Source organism: Pelobates fuscus, chromosome 7, assembly GCF_036172605.1.
Source record: "Pelobates fuscus isolate aPelFus1 chromosome 7, aPelFus1.pri, whole genome shotgun sequence".
NCBI lineage: Eukaryota > Metazoa > Chordata > Amphibia > Anura > Pelobatidae > Pelobates > Pelobates fuscus.
In genome coordinates this window covers 141275691-141292783 of record NC_086323.1, presented here as the reverse complement: position 1 = coordinate 141292783, position 17093 = coordinate 141275691, and the positions used below count along the sequence as shown (strand labels likewise).

Sequence of the window (17093 nt, the reverse complement as noted above, 5' to 3'; positions counted from 1 at the left end):
GTCAAGACCACGCCTCTTCTTGATTAAGAAACCACCCCTTCCTCTTTAGAATACACCTTTTCCTACTCCTTTTAAAGGGATAATATAGCGCAAGGAAAACAATGCTCTTTTCCTGGCACTATAGTTCCCTACAGTGCCCCCCTCCCTTGTGTCCTCCTCCTTCACTTGGCACTGAAGGGTTTCAGTCACTTACCTGAATCCAGCGCCGATGTCCCTCAGCTATGGGTCAGGCTCCTCCTCCGTGCTTGAATTAGGCGTCCCCATACGAAAGCATTGTATCCATTCTTTCCTATGGGGATTTAGCAGACGCTGGATGTCCTCATGCACACTGTGAGGACGTCGAGCATCAGTTCGCCTAACCACCCGGAAGTCCCTCTAGTAGTGGCTGTCTAGAGGTGGAGTTAACCCCTCAAGGTAATTATTGCAATTTTTGAGAAACTGCAATAATTAAACTTGCAGGGTTAAGGGGACTGGGACACTGCACCCAGACCACTTCAATGAGCTGAAGTGGTATGTGTGCATATAGTGTCCCTAAGCACACATTCTGAAAGACACACACACATTTACTAACAGACACACACTGGCAGAAACACACTGACAGTCACACACACTCAATGACAAACACACAGACGTCACTGACAGACACAGACTCACTGATTTCACCCACACACATTCACCGACAGACACACAATGGCAAATACACACTGTCACACACACACACTCAATGACAAACACGCAGACGTCACTGACAGACACAGATTCACTGATTTGACACACACACATTCACTGACACACACTCAATAATTGACAGACACACACATGCACACTAACAGACACATACTGACAGACACCAATTGGCAGATACACACTGATAGACACACACACACACACACACACACATACTAACAGCTACACACACAGCTACATACACACACTCACAGACACACAAACACACTCAAAGACACACACACTCAGACATCCACACATGCACTCACAGACACACACACAAGCATGCACTCACAGACACAAACACACACACTCAAAGACATCCACTCACAGACACACACACACACACACACAAACATGCACTCACAGACACTCACATACACTCACAGACAGACATACTCACACATACACTCACAGACAGACATACACACACACTCACACATACACTCAGACAGACATACACACACACTCACAAATTATTAATAATATTATAATTTTCCACTCAGCCTTCCTACCTGGAGAGCTGGCGTTGGTCTGTTGTTGGGAGGTCCAGTGGGGCTGCTGGGAGGTTGGCGGCTGTGTTCACATCAGAGGCGGCGAAGGAGCTGTAATCTCCCTGCTCTGCTCCCTCCCTGCCTCTGATGCGTACACAGCCGCCCGCCGTGGGATCCATAAGGTGGCCAGCAGGCCAGTTCTTGGGCCCCCCCATGACGGGGACGTCTGTCTAAATAGCACTGCACACAGTAGATTACTGTGAAATGTGTAGTGACAAACCTTTATCAAGGCTAAAGTAATAGCAGTGGTGACTCTTGGAACAATATACAAGGGGGACACAAAACTGGGGGATACTAATAATTTCCATTTGCTGTGTAATATCTCCATGGGCTATCTGGTGCCAGAATGCTGTGTATGCTTGCATCAAACACCAAATTTGAACAGAATTCACATGAGCCAACTGGAATTCTTATTCTTTTTTTTTTTTTTTTTTTATCAATCTTTCTTTTATTAAGGCATGTGCAATGGGGTACAGAACAAAGAGAGGGGAAATGCAATAGAGGTATACAGGTTAGGGTTTGTACAGCGTTAATTACATTTCCTGCTAAACAATGCCTAATTTTTGTTTTTATGTGTTGGTTAACGATAACATCTCGTTCAGTCGAGTATTATAGAGTAACTATTATTTAAATGCAAGGTAAACTGTGGTACATTAGGATGAATGTAAACAGGCTGAATTCTAATAGCTAGCTTCTGCTATGCATATTCCACTGAGGCTCCCCTGCCCCATATCGCTAGTAGCTATACATGCGCGGGCAAGTAGGTAAGTTAGGTGGTGCACAGTCTCGCGCTAAGAATGTTTACTTATACATTTAAAAGTAAATAAAATAAAATATACATTGAACAGGCCCATGTGGGCTTAGGTCGCATCCTCGATGACAACAGTGTCCCTCAGACTCAGCAACTCGGTTAGGTACATGCAAGTATTGTGAAATAGCTTTAGCGCTGAGTAAAACATGCTAGGTTTAACTTTTGTGTGAGAGTAGGTAGTGTATCCTCAATCTGAGCTTTGCACGGAGAACATATAGTAGGGTAAACATGCTGAACTACACTAGCAGACATAATAAGCGTGATATCGCATATAAACGGACACTGCACCTTTTAGTTTATCGTAACAGGAGAAACAGACAGTGAGGAGATAAGACATATATTATAAGGGACAAGTTTATCTTACTATCCAAGGTGCCGATGTTAGTTACTGTCCAATATGTATGGTGAGCGCTGTAAAAATAAATGCCTCACTTAGAGGGACAAACCCATAAAGTCAGAGGGCATATAAGTCACTGAGTCCCCTCGTATCCATGTGTAACTGAGGTTGCCGCTTGAAGTAGGTCTTGCACCATTTATACCCACGGGTTAGTGGCACAGTGATGCAGGTGGTTGATGGTGGCCACATGGAAAACAGCCTAGGGTGGCTGGGGACCAGTCCTGCAGCGCGAGTCTAGCGTCAACCGATGCCGGCGCTCGGGGGCCTGTTGCAACTGTTGTGGTGCGGTGGGAAGTAGGTGCAATGATCAGTGTCCCTCCAGCCCCAGGCCCCGACGAGCGTTCGCATCTCCGCTCCACGGATTCGGTGGCTCATCCTTATTTCAGGGGCCTGGGGCCTCTGGGCCTGGGGCTGCCTCCCTCAGCATTCCATAGGGTGTGCACCTCTGCGGCTCCTCGCTTAGTGGTAGTGGCGTTAAGGGGATAGTATGGGTTCCCGGTTCCCGGATCAGGTGAGTGACTTGTGTGGGGGCCGTGTTTGGCGTGGTATCTCTCGTGCATATGTGGGTCCGTGCGTTTGCCCGGATAGCCAGACGTCTTTTCAGGTCTGTGGGGTCGCTTGCCGTTGCGGATCGTGGCGGCCTTTCTGGGTGCCTGCGGTGGGTACCTGTAGTGGAGGCGACGGGTTTTCGGACGGAGCCATGTGGCCACCAGCTTGGCAGCCAATCTGTGAGCCATTCCGCGATCGTGCAGCATTGCCCAGAGGCTCGCGCAGAGCCGATCGAGTGTCAGTAAAGGGTCTGTTGCATGTCGGGCACGTGTGCTCCGCCTCGTGGGCCTACGATGGGCGGCCATCTTGGCTTCGTCCCCGTCCAGTGCCTCCTGCAAGCGGGTTTCTAGGTCGCCAGTTAGCTGTGTGGGTTCACAGGTTGCGGGTGATTGGACCGGGTTAACCCCCACCGGTCCTGAGGGGGGAGGAGAGGCCCGATACTTCAGGTGCCGCACGCTTTGATGAGCTGGGAGAGCGGCCGCCTCTCCCCTGCACTGCGTCGTGTAGGCCCCAAGCCTCTGATCTACCGATCCAGCGGTCTTTCCGGGTGTGTGGGATATCATTCTGCTCCCCAGCTTTGGTGTCGTCGAGTAAGGTAAGTTGGGGTTCAGGGTCTGGGATTTTCCCCCCGTTTTCCGCTGTAAATCAGGACCGGGCTCGGGAGCTCACAGATTTTGATCTAGTCGGCTCCCCGGTCAGGCTCCGCCCCCGGAATTCTTATTCTGGGCAAGATATCGACAACTCTTTATCTTTGAGGGAGCTAAATAAACAATTTAGGGACTTGTCTACTAAACAGCTGAAAGATCAACATTAAGAAAAGCCATTTAATGTAATAACATACACACACATAATTACAGACATACACAAACAACCACAGATATAATCACAGACATACACACACACATACACAATCACACACATAATCATATACATACACACACAAAGACACACACACTTACACACATAACCACAGACACACAGCAATACAATCACAGGCATACACATATAATCACAGACACATTAATACACACACATGGTTTTATTTTTTGACAGACAACAATTGGCAGATACACACTGATAATTGGGGGGTTAATTGCTGCCGCTGGGATGGGAACACTGTGCTGCAAGTTCTGCAGAAAGAGCAAAGTAAGTGAGCACAGTAAGGTCGTAGTTGACACCACAACTACGACCAGACTGGACAAGGATAAAACTGAGCAGAATAGGCACCAGCCATGTGGGTAGGCAGGCTCTTACTTTGCCAAGTACAGCATCCCCCACCACCCAGCATTGGCACTTTAGGCGGGGGCAATAAATTATCTAGGGGGGTACAATTGCCGCCTGTAGCGATGGCATATAGTATTATACTTGAGAAAGAGTGGAACTCCCTAAATCTCTCACTACAATTTTTGGTTAAAAATAATAATTAAAAAAAGTATTAAAAGATCCTGCAATACATTAATATTTTGTTTCTACATTCTTTTTCTGGTTTAACCCTTACACTGATGAATGGCAGTGACGACTTGTGTCAGAAACTTGAATCCAGACTAATTTATGCTGACATCCATTTAAGATCTGGTGCTATTCTGTTTATTTGACCTTGAGTTAAGAGTAATAGCTGAATGTCATTCAGTTACACACACAGGTTTATTTACTAAAGTGAGAATTCAAAAAGAGAAGTGAATCCAAAGTGAATTTCATGCTGTCTGGTTTTTACTTGTGGTTTATGCTGCAATGTTTGTACGTTTATCTTAACCTTCCAATGTTTTCACTAAATGTACTGTACACCACTGTCGTCATATCGTTGTAATATCGCATTTGACTCTCAATTAAAACTAAAATATGACAACAAAAAAAAACCAGAAACAAAAAACTGGTATTTGCATTCCTTATATGTGCGTGACAGTCAAACCAGGCTAGAACATCAATGCACTAACTAGTCCACCAATAGATTCAGGGATTATCAATAATTTCTGGATCATTGTTGCTCTTTGAAGAAAGAATTACTGAAGCAGTGACTCAACTAACATAGACTTTCCTTCCTAAGAATTCAGAGGCTTCATTTCTGCCCCAGCAGAGAGAGAGTGAAGTGATGTCTTGAAGGAGGTTGAAAGAGACCCGAGTAATACTCCAAAGAATCTGCATCCTTTAGCCAGATAATTCTACTCTTACATAATCCAGCATGACCAGCTGCCCCTCTGAAGTGTCTGCTGTTTTGTGGCTATCTCTGCCAAACACCCAACAAAATTAATCCACCAGTTCATGTAGTCCCAGAAACATAGTAGACATTCAGTTTATTTTATTCTTGGATCCATTAAAACGCCTTTGCTATTCCCTTACATAATATCTTAACAAAATAAAATAAAAACAGATTTAAAAAAAAAAAAATTTTTAAAATTATTCTTCTTCTATTCCCCATTTTACAGAAATTGGATGTCTGCGTATCAGAGCATGGCTTTTTGCAACAAATTGGGAAAAACTGCCTCGATAAATCTATCGGCTCCAATTAGGAATTAAACTATAATGCAAGAGGATGGGATTCAATCAATTGGAACAGGAAATATTACTCCAGTAGAGATTTGACCGGCTTTGTACATGATGTTTGCAGTGGGGTTTGATAAATGATGTGAGTTTCTAATTTCGTTGAGACGCTCTTTCAACAGCAGAAAGAAGCTGTTAAAGCAAAACTTGAAGCGTGCAATTAAGAACAGAGATCAGTGTTGGCTCAACACAGGAAAGTTTGTTATAATACACCCTTGCGTACAGGAGAGGAATAAAAAACAGGCAATGATAAAATAAATAATTTTGTCACATAAAGGGACTCTATAGGCACCCAGACCAATTCATCTCAATAAAGTGACCATGGTGCCATGTCACCTCCACCCTGTCCCTCCCCCCCTTAGTTTTAATGCTGCAACAGAAATCATTGCTGTTCTACCTGAAAGGCAATGCTTTATTTTCAGTGCTAACCTACCCCTAGTTGCTGTCATACTTACAGCTACTAGAGGCGCTTTTGCGAGATTGCGAAATCTCAGAGAGTGCAGCATTTTGCCGTGCATGTGCACTAGCCTCCCAATTCCTTTCTATGGGAAAGCATTGGATTGGCTGAGATCATCGATCTCAATGATCTCAGCCAAGGAGGTGGGACCAGAGCAGCGTGGCGTGGGATGCAAGGTTAGTTAACTCTCAAGAATTAAACTTTTAACCTTGGCAGTTTGGCCCATTCACCTAAATCTGTATTCCTAATGCTATAGTGTCCCTTTAAAGGACCACTCTAGTGCCAGGAAAACATACTCGTTTTCCTGGCACTAGAGTGCCCTGAGGGTGCCCCCACCCTCAGGGTCCCCCTCCCGCCCGGCTCTGGAAAGGGGAAAAGGGGTAAACGTACCTTTTTACAGCGCTGGGCGGGGAGCTCTCCGCCTCCTCTCCGCCCCGTCGGCTGAATGCGCATGAGCGGCAAGAGCTGCGCGCATTCAGCCGGTCGCATAGGAAAGCATTTACAATGCTTTCCTATGGACGCTTGCGTGCTCTCACTGTGATTTTCAGTGAGACAGCCACTAGAGGATTAGGGGGAAGGCTTAACCCATTAATAAACATAGCAGTTTCTCTGAAACTGCTATGTTTATAAAAAAAATGGTTTAACCCTAGCTGGACCTGGCACCCAGACCACTTCATTAAGCTGAAGTGGTCTGGGTGCCTAGAGTGGTCCTATAAAGCAGCAAAAATATTTTGAATATTTTTATGATAGATAGAACCCTTTACACAGCTTAAACTACAATCAGATGCTCCCATAAAATGAGACCATTCTGCTTTATGAAGGTGCCGTTATCACTAAAATGTGGAAAATAGCTGAAGTTGAAGCAGCTTTCGTGCCACATATTGACATTTTTCATGACCTGTCACTTGCAACAGTTGATGGAAACACACATCTAAAAATTAAGAAAAAAGTCATTTAGAAGTTTAGCAGGTAATTCCCTAAATTGGTACAAATGATTTTCTCCATGCACATCTCTAACGAGAAGATCTATGGAGCAACCTGCTGCCTTTCAGGATCTTCCATATAGCCAGGTTTTGTACAATAATGGCCAATGCCCAAAAATGTCTTATTTAGTGAGTATCTCTTAAAGTTAATTCTTTATGGTGGGATTTTTGTGAATTGCCAAGAGATTTGCATATTTTATGTAAAAATAAACAAGTGGCAAATTTTCCCATTTTCTAAAATCTCAGATTCCCTTGTCAATTCTACACTGTTCCCAGTTACCATATAACATGTAAATAATCAGCGTGTGTGCTAACACGAGGGTACAGTCACAATATAAATGTTAGTCTGCCATTTTTTCTCTCGGGAACAGTTATGGAAAAAGTATAACAGTATTAAAATCAATTAAAACATTTGGTTTATTTACTTGACAAAATCTATTCACCGAGTCTTACAGAGCAATCAGTTTTAAAACATCTATCATTTAAACGACAATGTGCTATAGATTTTTTTTTTACTGCACAGACCAAAAAAACTCTGAACTCCAAGATCTATCTTGAACAAATCGACTGCAGAAAAACACAGTAATTGACAAACCCAGGACCCAAACAGCTGTCTTGCTAGGATAAGCAATACTTTGATGATAATATCTTTAAGCAACAGAAAGGCAGAAAGCTCAGCATTGACAAGCTAAAAGCTATGTAAGAAGGTCACTCTGAAACCTGTGTTTAACTCTTTCATTTTAAGGTTTAGTTTGTTTAAAAAAGGTTAAATATTTATTTGAAAGTTAGGGATGAACATAGGATAAAAAAATGTTGTGTGGACGTAGCACAAATGTGAGTTTTCATAAATTTTTTATGGAAATATTGGGAGGATAAGAAAGGTTTACAGACTATGTGTTAACCTTTATCTTACAGCAAGCATGTTAAACTTGCGGCCCACAATGGATATCTTTGTGGCCCGGTGAGCTGCGAGTTTTACTAAGGCAGAGTAGGCACCTGCTCGCCCCACATTGCAGGTGCCTACTCTGCTCAAATTTACCCTGTACCGGCCGGAGGAGAGGTTCCTGGCGGCAGCGAGGGAACTCCGTTTACCTGCTCCTCCCTCGAGCCGTCTGTAGTGATGCCAGGTGCTGGAATATGACGTTATTCCGGCACCCGGCATCACTAAACTGCGCGTGTGAGGGAGCAGGTAGACTGAGCTCCCGAGAGAAGAGGCCCCACACCAGCTCCCAAAGGTAGGGAGCAATAAATCAAATGATGTTGGTGTGTGCAAGAATGTGGAAATGTGTGTGTGTGTGTGTATCTGTCAATGTGTGTGTGAGTCTGTCAGAGAGTGTGTGTGTGTGTGTCTGTCTGTCAGAGAATGTGTGTCTGTCTGTCAGAGAATGTGTGTCTGTCTGTCAGAGAATGTGTGTGTGTGTCTGTATGTCAGAGAATGTGTGTGTGTGTCTGTCAGAGAGTGGGTGTGTGTGTTTCTGTCAGTGTGTCTGTTGGTCAGTTTTGCAATGGCTGCGGCTGGACAGCGGAGGACCCGGAGGTGCACGGAGGTGACGTGACATCAGCATTCTCCACCTTCACAGGTTTTCAAGGAGTAGCGTTAGGAACCGCTTTGGCAGAGGGTGCAGACAGAGCCATTGGGGGTATACCAGAGGCTGGACTCTAGAGTCGCATACTGGCAGCGGCAATGTGAGTGGAGTCTGCTTGTTGGCTAATATTGTTTTTTTTTTTTTTTTTTTTTAACAAGGGCCGGGGTTTAGTAGGGGTGGGGGCTGGAGTTCGGTAGAGGGGAATACTGTTTTTTTTTTTTTACACTGTACTTTTCAAAATGAACCTACGTTTCTATGAAAATGTAAGGGTTTTTTTGTTTTTTTTTATAGTGCTACACTCATACTAAGTGTTGGGAAGGTGGCAACACCTTAGCTGTTTGTTTTTCGGTGTCTTCAAAAAATCCCTGCAATGTACGCCGTGAGATCAAAACACTTCCTATCCACTTCTTTTTCCGGGTTGCTAGAAACAACTACCTTGCAGCAAGAAAGCTAGAAGCCTGGCCCACAAGAGACTTGGTTGAGAAATTCATATGTGTGCAAGGTAACAACTGGTGCTAGAGCATAGGGGATGGTAAGTGTGGCTTTATATGCTAAATTGCATTTTGTATTATTTCACAATGCAAAACAAAAGTTAACATAAAACATGTTGGAAAATGGGAACTAAGGGAGCCGGAAGGGACATTAGGTCCCCTGAATATTATAATTAGTGCCCCCTGCCACACATGGGAGCGGGTGGAAGGGGGACATTTGGTATTCCCCCATATAATTACAAGTAGGGACTCCACCGGCTGTCAAAGTGTGGGTGCAGGAGGGACACTAAATCTTCCACCCTGAATATTAAATTATCCTCCACCCGCTGACCCCCCTTTATTTTAGTGCTCAGTTATAGTTTTAACATTTTAGTAGACGTGCACTCACCTGTCGCATGACTGGTGGGGGCACAGGGAGGATTTCAATCTTAAACATTGAGGTCTTTTTGACCTCCATTGGGTTTTTATTTTGAATAGTTTTTTTAACTTTTTTAATGTGGCCACTGGCTAGCAAGTGCCGGCCAGCAGTCACATAATGAACACTTGCACCACCATAGGTTTTTAACTATTAGCCTACTGTCTGTTAACGGTACCAGCAGGCACATTTTTTGAAAGTTATTTAAATCCGTGCTCAGATTTGAAGCCTCCAGGCCCGGATTTATTTTATTTGGTTTGGATTTCGTCTGGCTGAGCTTGATACGGCTGAAATCCAGACCGAATTCAGACACATTTTGTGCTTCAATTGCAATGCCTGGACATTGTTAAATTGCATTAAAGGAGCACTATAGTGCCAAGAAAACAAACTCGTTTTCCTGGCACTATGGTGTCATTAGGTCCCCCCCAACCTTAAGGCCCCCCTCCCGCTGGGCTGAAGGGGTTAAAATCCCTTCAGCCACTTACCTTTCTCCAGCGCAGGGCACCCTCTATGCTGGGGAGCTTTTCACCCCCTGCCGACGTCAGATCCGAATGCGCTTGCGCGGCATAGGAAACCATTACTCAACCCTTTCCTATGGACGTCCAGTGTCTTCTCACTGTTATTTTCACAGTGAGAATCGCGGAAGCGCCTCTAGCGGCTGTCAGTGAGACAGACACTAGAGGCTGGATTAACCCTCAGTGTAAACATAGCAGTTTCTCTGAAACTGCTAAGTTTTCAGTTGCAGGCTTAAAACTAGAGGGACCTGGCACCCAGCCCACTTCATTGAGCTGAAGTGGTCTGGGTGCCTATAGTGGTCCTTTAACAATGTCCGTATTTTTGTAGTCCGAACGGTGTACGCAGCCAGATGGTTTTGCCCCATTCGGTATTTAGTGAAAGTTTTTAATTCATTTCAGTGGTGCTTGGTTTATAAAGCTAACCAACTATATCCCTGAGTGAAGCAATCACAATAATAATGCAAACGTTAAAAAAGACCTATCTTTGGAAAAGATTTTCTGATTATTACTATTCCTTTAAGCACATGACCTTATGGGCCAATACTTTTATTACATCATGAAACCCCAATTAAGCCTTGGAGCACAATTGTGTTTTTGTGTGCATTTTTCCTCCATAATAAATGCAGAAATTATATCTGTAGGCTCAGTAGCAATATGTTTGCAAGTGTGACTCTCTCAAGATAGATGAAATAAAGGCGCAGTTTTGATTAAGATGAAAAACCTAGACAAACGGATGTAGTTAATAAACGTCATTAGATGCAGCAAGCTAGTTAAAAATGGAATCGCGGATCCCATGATAAATTAGAAGATAATCTTGTAAATTAAATTTCATAGGCTTTTATTTTTATATGCAAGACAAAGATTCATTATGCCTTTTAGTAGGCACAGAACTTTCTGTCTCCTAGTCGATGCATCATTGCTAAATGAAATGCGGAGTTTCAGCACGCATTTAGAGTACGTGAATAAAAATAGGATAGGAATTTACATGCACTATTGTGTGAAATGTGGCTGCATTAATATTAAGAAAATGATCACTTTATTTCCATATATATCAGGGGTAGCCAACGTTTTAATACCTACCACCCACTTTTGTATCTTTGTTGATGTTAAAATTTCCTCACTGCCCACCAGTGCCACAGTAACTAATATTAAAGTTTCTTTTTTTTCTGTATTCTATTCCACTTTTTTTTAGGTGTGTTTGTGAGGTGCTGTTGTGTGTGTGTGTTTGTGTGAGGGTGCAGTGCGTGTGAGGGGTGCAGTGTGTGTAAGGGGCCAGTCTGTGTGTGTAAGGGGGAGGACTATGTGTGGGAGGGGGAGGTCTGTGTGTTTGTGTGAGGAGGCAGTCTGTGTGTGTGAGGAGGCAGTCTGTGTGTGAGGGGTGTAGTGTGTGAAGGGTGCATAGGGTCTATGCTGTGTGTAGGTAGGTGAGATGTAAGAAATCTATCTTAATGTCTTCCCCTCCCTTCTTCTTAGCTTTTACCAGGGAGGGGGGGCAAAATGTTGCAAGCGTTGGTGGTCCAGTGGTGGCATGTTCACTTTAGCCTGGAGCTCCTCTGACTGCAGGCTGACTCTAAGTGCCAGGGATTACAACAAGGTTTATGAGAACGTTTACAGCTAGGATGGCTTTGCATGGGCCGGCAGGGGAGATGAAAGGATCTCCCCTGCCGGCCTTGGTCCACGGCCTTTGAGGCCCACCGGGAGTTTTCTGCAGAACCCACCACCGCAACCTAAAATCCCAAACCGCCCATTAGTGGGCGGTAGGGACCAGGTTGACTACCCATGATATATATGGTATTCAAAAATACCAGCAATCCAGAGAGAATCTGAAATTTTAGGACATTATCAAAAGAGCTATAAGAAACTATGACATTCATTTCAGTCGACATTAAATAAATGGTAAACTATATTTGTTGCTTTCATATCGTGGCTTTCATTTGGAGTTATAGAGGATATTCTGCCTGAGGATGGGTTGACAGAGAATAGTTTTCTTGATCCAGATAGATTGTTACAGTGCAGGACTTAATGTTCCTATTTTTGATAAATATTACACTGGTTCCATATTGGAAATAGTAGTGCCGTACATAAGCTGGCCACCCACAGGACATTTATATCAAAAACCACTTCAGCAATCTGCAATTGGAACTTGCCTGTTGCTGTTAGGTTCGCTGCTACTCGCAAGTTGTTCTTATAAAAATGAGGCAAGCACAAATCTGAATTATGTGGACTACACTTTTTCATTTTAGGCAACCTTAAGAGCACAGAAAAGTTTCCATTTGTCATAATTTCATGACCACTGAGTGCCCGAGTTTCTACAGGAAACCAATTTATGAATCTTAAAGAATCAACATTTACAAACTCACACAAATTAATTGATAAATGTATTCACACTTGTAGCGGAGAGCTGCTATTACACAGGTTATCTCCACTTAAGATCCCAGTAAGGCTCAGGAACATGTATTATAAATCCATAAGGCAATAATTCCAGCAGGCAAGACAATCCAATAACATCCCAACATCAATCCCAATGACTGGACGACACACAGCATCAGGAGCAGAACTGAACTTTTAATCACACAGATTCCTTATAAAGGTTTCTCCCATGCAAGGGAGGGATTTACAGTAATTGGTACAGTAGCCAATTGTACAATAGTTACCTCCCATACATCTCCTCCCCTCAGTGTGACACATATTTCACTTATACATGATACAGTTTTACCCAGTTTCTGGATACACACAAATCCTTGCCATCCACTATTAACTCGGTATTCGTATGAATACCCATGTTCGGTACTTTTAATTCACCGAACAAGGGGCTGGTTAGCCCCTCCGTTCGGGAGTTACGGAGCTCTGGAGGTCTCAGCGGTGTTCGGGTAATTGAGTGTCCGATTTGAGTTCCAGACACTCGACGACCAAACACCGCTGAGGTTTTCGTGCGTAAGATGGCCGCCGCCACGTGTTCGTATGCCGAACGGCGGCCACCCAGATACAGATACAAAGTACCGATTGCACCAATTAACTTGCATTTAGAGAAGTGTGAAAGCCTAATAAGGTACACACTTCTCTCTGGGGTGGTCTAATGGTTCGGTAGTTTTCATTCGTATGTAATACAGCTGGAAACTACTGAACAATCATACGGATGCTACATACAATTTTAGTTATACATGAGAATAAACACTGAATTGCATTTTTAACATAACCTTTGAGGACAGCCCAATGCCATCCGCTACAACACTCACACTGACAGATGCATAGACGTACAGACACATACGTACACTCATTGACAAACACACTCAATGACACATGCATACACACCCTCACTGACACACAAATATTAAAACACATTCACTGACACACACATAGACTTACAGACACTCATTGACAGACACACTCAATGACATACATACACACACGCTTACTGACATATATACAAGTATTAAAACATGCTCACTCACACATAAATACACTCAATCAATGACACACACACACACTGACACAGACATACTCAGGTACACATACACATTATCTGTACACACACTCTCAATGACACATGTTGACATACTCACTTGACGCAAACACACTTACTGACAAATACACATACTCAGTAGCAAACTCACATATGCATAACACCACTAAAACCTACACATACACACACTAAGCATTCCAATATAAGATCTTCAATTCCTTCCTAAAAGCCACTCAGACTCTTTACTGGAACAGATCTGCAGCTTATCTTCTTGATGCATCTGCATGTTCCACACCTCTTCATCCCTGGCCTTGATCCTCCACCCAATGTCAATCGAACACTCAGAAAAGGCAGCATTTACTGATGAGCCTGCGAGGACAGGCAACATGCCTCAGAACCATTATGTTAAGCTATAGAGGTTCTCGTGACTAGAGTGTCCCTTTACGCCAAATCGACTCCTGCCAGCAAATTTATCTGTTAACTTATTTTTGTTAATTAGATTCCAAGAAGGTATTACCCCACCTGCTAATGTAGATAAGCAACACCTTAAATATTACTACATAATCAATGTATGCAAAGTAACATGATTTACTTAATGTTACACACTTTTTAAATGGCAATTTCCAAGAGTAGTTGTTTAGATGTACAGAACCATGAAATATGTTGGTATCTGAGACGTAAGAAAATAAAAACGATAATAATGATGATACCTAGTCCTCCTGCGGCTATCACTCTTCCTCCAAGGTACCCCGTCACAAAGTCTGCTCTTTTCTCCCTCATTCGAGTAGAGCGACCTGGCTTACTCCAAACACCTGAAAAAAGAATTATTATATTAAATCATGATCTATAATACTTTGTCTCACAGTTATTCAGTAATCCAGAAAGTGACCAGGAAACTGTATTTTTTTTAGGGAAAATAGCTGCAAAAGAAATAACTGTTGGAGATGTAAATTGTTTCCAGTTCAACAATTTTAGCCTAAAACTTGCAATTCCCATCTCACTTTTGAAAGTTTTCTTGCATAATGTCTAGGACCTTATTCAAGGAATCTTAGAGAAGATAAATTAAAAGAGGAATATTAGGAAACATAAATTAAGATACATACATACATAGTGTTTTTCACTTATTGGAACACTATAGGGTCAGGAACACATGTATTCCGGACCCTATAGTGTTAAAAACACCCCCTAGCCCCTATTGGTCTCTGTAAATATAGTAAAATTATTCTGGACTGCTGCTGCTTGTTCTGCCGCTGGTCTGCCTGCATGGCTGACATCATAAGTAGTTATGATCTGATCCAATCACAATGCTTTGCTAGAGGAAAGTATTGGATTGGCAGAGCATGTCAAGGAGGCAGGTCAGGGGCCAATCAGCATCTCCTCATAGACATGCATTGAACCAATACATCTCTATGAGAAAAGTTCAGTGTCTCCATGCAGAGGGTGGAGACACTGAATGTCAGTGTTGCACTGCCCCAGGAAGCACTTCTAGTAGCCACCTGGAGGTATCCCTAGGCTGTAATGTAAACACTGCCTTTTCTCTAAAAAATAAACGGTATTTACTGCATAAAGCCTGAAGGGAATGATTATACTCACCAGATCAAAAACAATAAGCCATAGTTGTTCTGGTGACTATAGAGTAAAGTCAAGTTAAGTGAGTATTCAAAGTGAATTTCAAATTTAAAGAGAAACTATAGTGCCAGAAAAACATAGTTGTTCTCCTGGCACTATAGCTCCCTATAGTGCCCACCTCTTAAAAACTCCCTCTGTCACTTACCCGAGTCCTGCGCTGATGTCCCTTGGCGCTTGCTCGGGGAGATCAAATGCCATTAGGATTTCCCCATTGCATTAGGATTTCCCTATTGGAAAGCATTACACAATGCTTTCGACAGGGGATTCCAGTGACTCTGGATGTCCTTCTACATAGCTAAAGGATGTCCAGCATCAGTTAGGTGACCAAAATTTGCCTAACGACCCGGAAGTCCTTCTAGTGGTTGTCCCTCTAGTGGCTGTTAGCCACTAGAGTTGGAGTTACCCCACAAAGCTAATTATTGCAGTTTATAAAAAAAAAAAACTGCAATATTTAGCTTTGCAGGTTAATGGGTGCTAGGACAGTGCACCCAGACCACTACAATTAGTTATAGTGTCCCTTTTAAGGCCTAATTAACCCAACTGGAAGAATAGATGCCTTGGAGAATTATTATAGTATGGATATTTTGGCCATATATTTGACATTTATTTAGAATTTTTACTTTAGTGATAACCCTGTAATTAATCTGACTATGCCTGTTCTGAAAATCTTTGTGACATCAGGATAAAATATTATTCATCTAAATATATTACCTCATGTCTTTTCCGCACTTTGTCTCCCTCTCTTGCTCTGCCTCTCACTAAAATGTTCAATCTCTCCCTCTCCTCTGGCATATTTCCTCTACCCTTCAAACATGCAACCATAACTTCGAATTCTGAAAAAGTCCAACCTTGACACTAATTCCCCGTCCAAGAGCTGCTCTATCTCGCTACTGCCGTTTGCCTCCAAGATCCTTGAGAGAGTTGTGTATGCGAGATTGACAGACTTCCTCGAATCCAACTCTCTGCTTGACCCGCTTTAATCTGGATTCTACGCTTGTCACTCTGTTGAAACAGCTTTGACCAAAGTATCCAACGATCTTATCACTGCAAAATCCTGTGGTCATTACTCTATCCTAATTCTCCTTGACCTTTCTGCTGTTTTTGGCACTGTTGATCATCAACAGTTTCTTCTTATCCTCCATAATCTCGGTCTACCAGATACCGCTCTCTCCTGGTGCTTCTCATTCCTCTCCCAGCGCTCTTGTGTTTCTTTCTTTCTCTGGCTCTGCCTCTTCTCCCCAATCCCTCTCTGTCGGTGTTCCCCAAGGGTCCGTCCTTGGTCCCCTATTGTTCTCAATCTAAACTGCCTTCCTTGGTAAACTCATTAGCTCCTTCAGCTTCCAATATAATTTCTATGCGGATGACAAGCAAATCTACCTGTCCTCTCCTCTTATCACCCCCTTGACTCATGTTTCTGACTGATTCTCTGCTATTTCCAACTGGATGGCTGCTCATTTCCTTAAACTTAACCAGTCCAAAACAGAACTTCTGGTCTTCCCTCCCTCAAGTGTTGCTACTCTCTTGTCCGTTTTCCTTCAAGTCAATGGCGCTACCATCAACTTTAAATCACAGACTCGCTGCCTAGGTGTTCTCTTTGACTCCAACCTCTTCTTCACCCCTCATGTCCAGTCAATCGCCAAATCCTGCCGCTTCCAATTTAAAGACATAACACGGATCAGCCCCTATATAATGCCTGATGCGGCTAAGGTGATTGTCTATGCCGCTGTCCTCTCCCGTCTTGAGTCATGCAATCTGCTTCTCAGTGGTCTTCAGTGTTCCCAACTATAGTCTATAATGAAATCAGCAGCAAGACTCATTTTCCTGACCGCTCACACCTCCCACGCCTCCCCCTTCTGTCAGTCCCTACATTTTTGGTACTTGCTTACAAATCTCTACACAATGCCCCTCCAACCTATCTATTTTTGCTGATACACAAATATAGTCTAGGCCCCTATCTCTGCCGGAGACCTACGTCTATT

General features: G+C 43.2%; 1 protein-coding gene across 1 annotated transcript in view; it reads right to left on the bottom strand.

The window, feature by feature from the left end:
- Positions 1 to 17093, bottom strand: part of KLHDC8B (kelch domain containing 8B) — a 173807-nt gene that overhangs the window by 13240 nt on the left and 143474 nt on the right. Inside the window, exon 5 of the mRNA XM_063426719.1 lies at positions 14196 to 14297. Within this exon, the coding sequence (XP_063282789.1) occupies positions 14196 to 14297 (102 nt within the window). The remainder of the gene's footprint in view (positions 1 to 14195; positions 14298 to 17093) is intronic.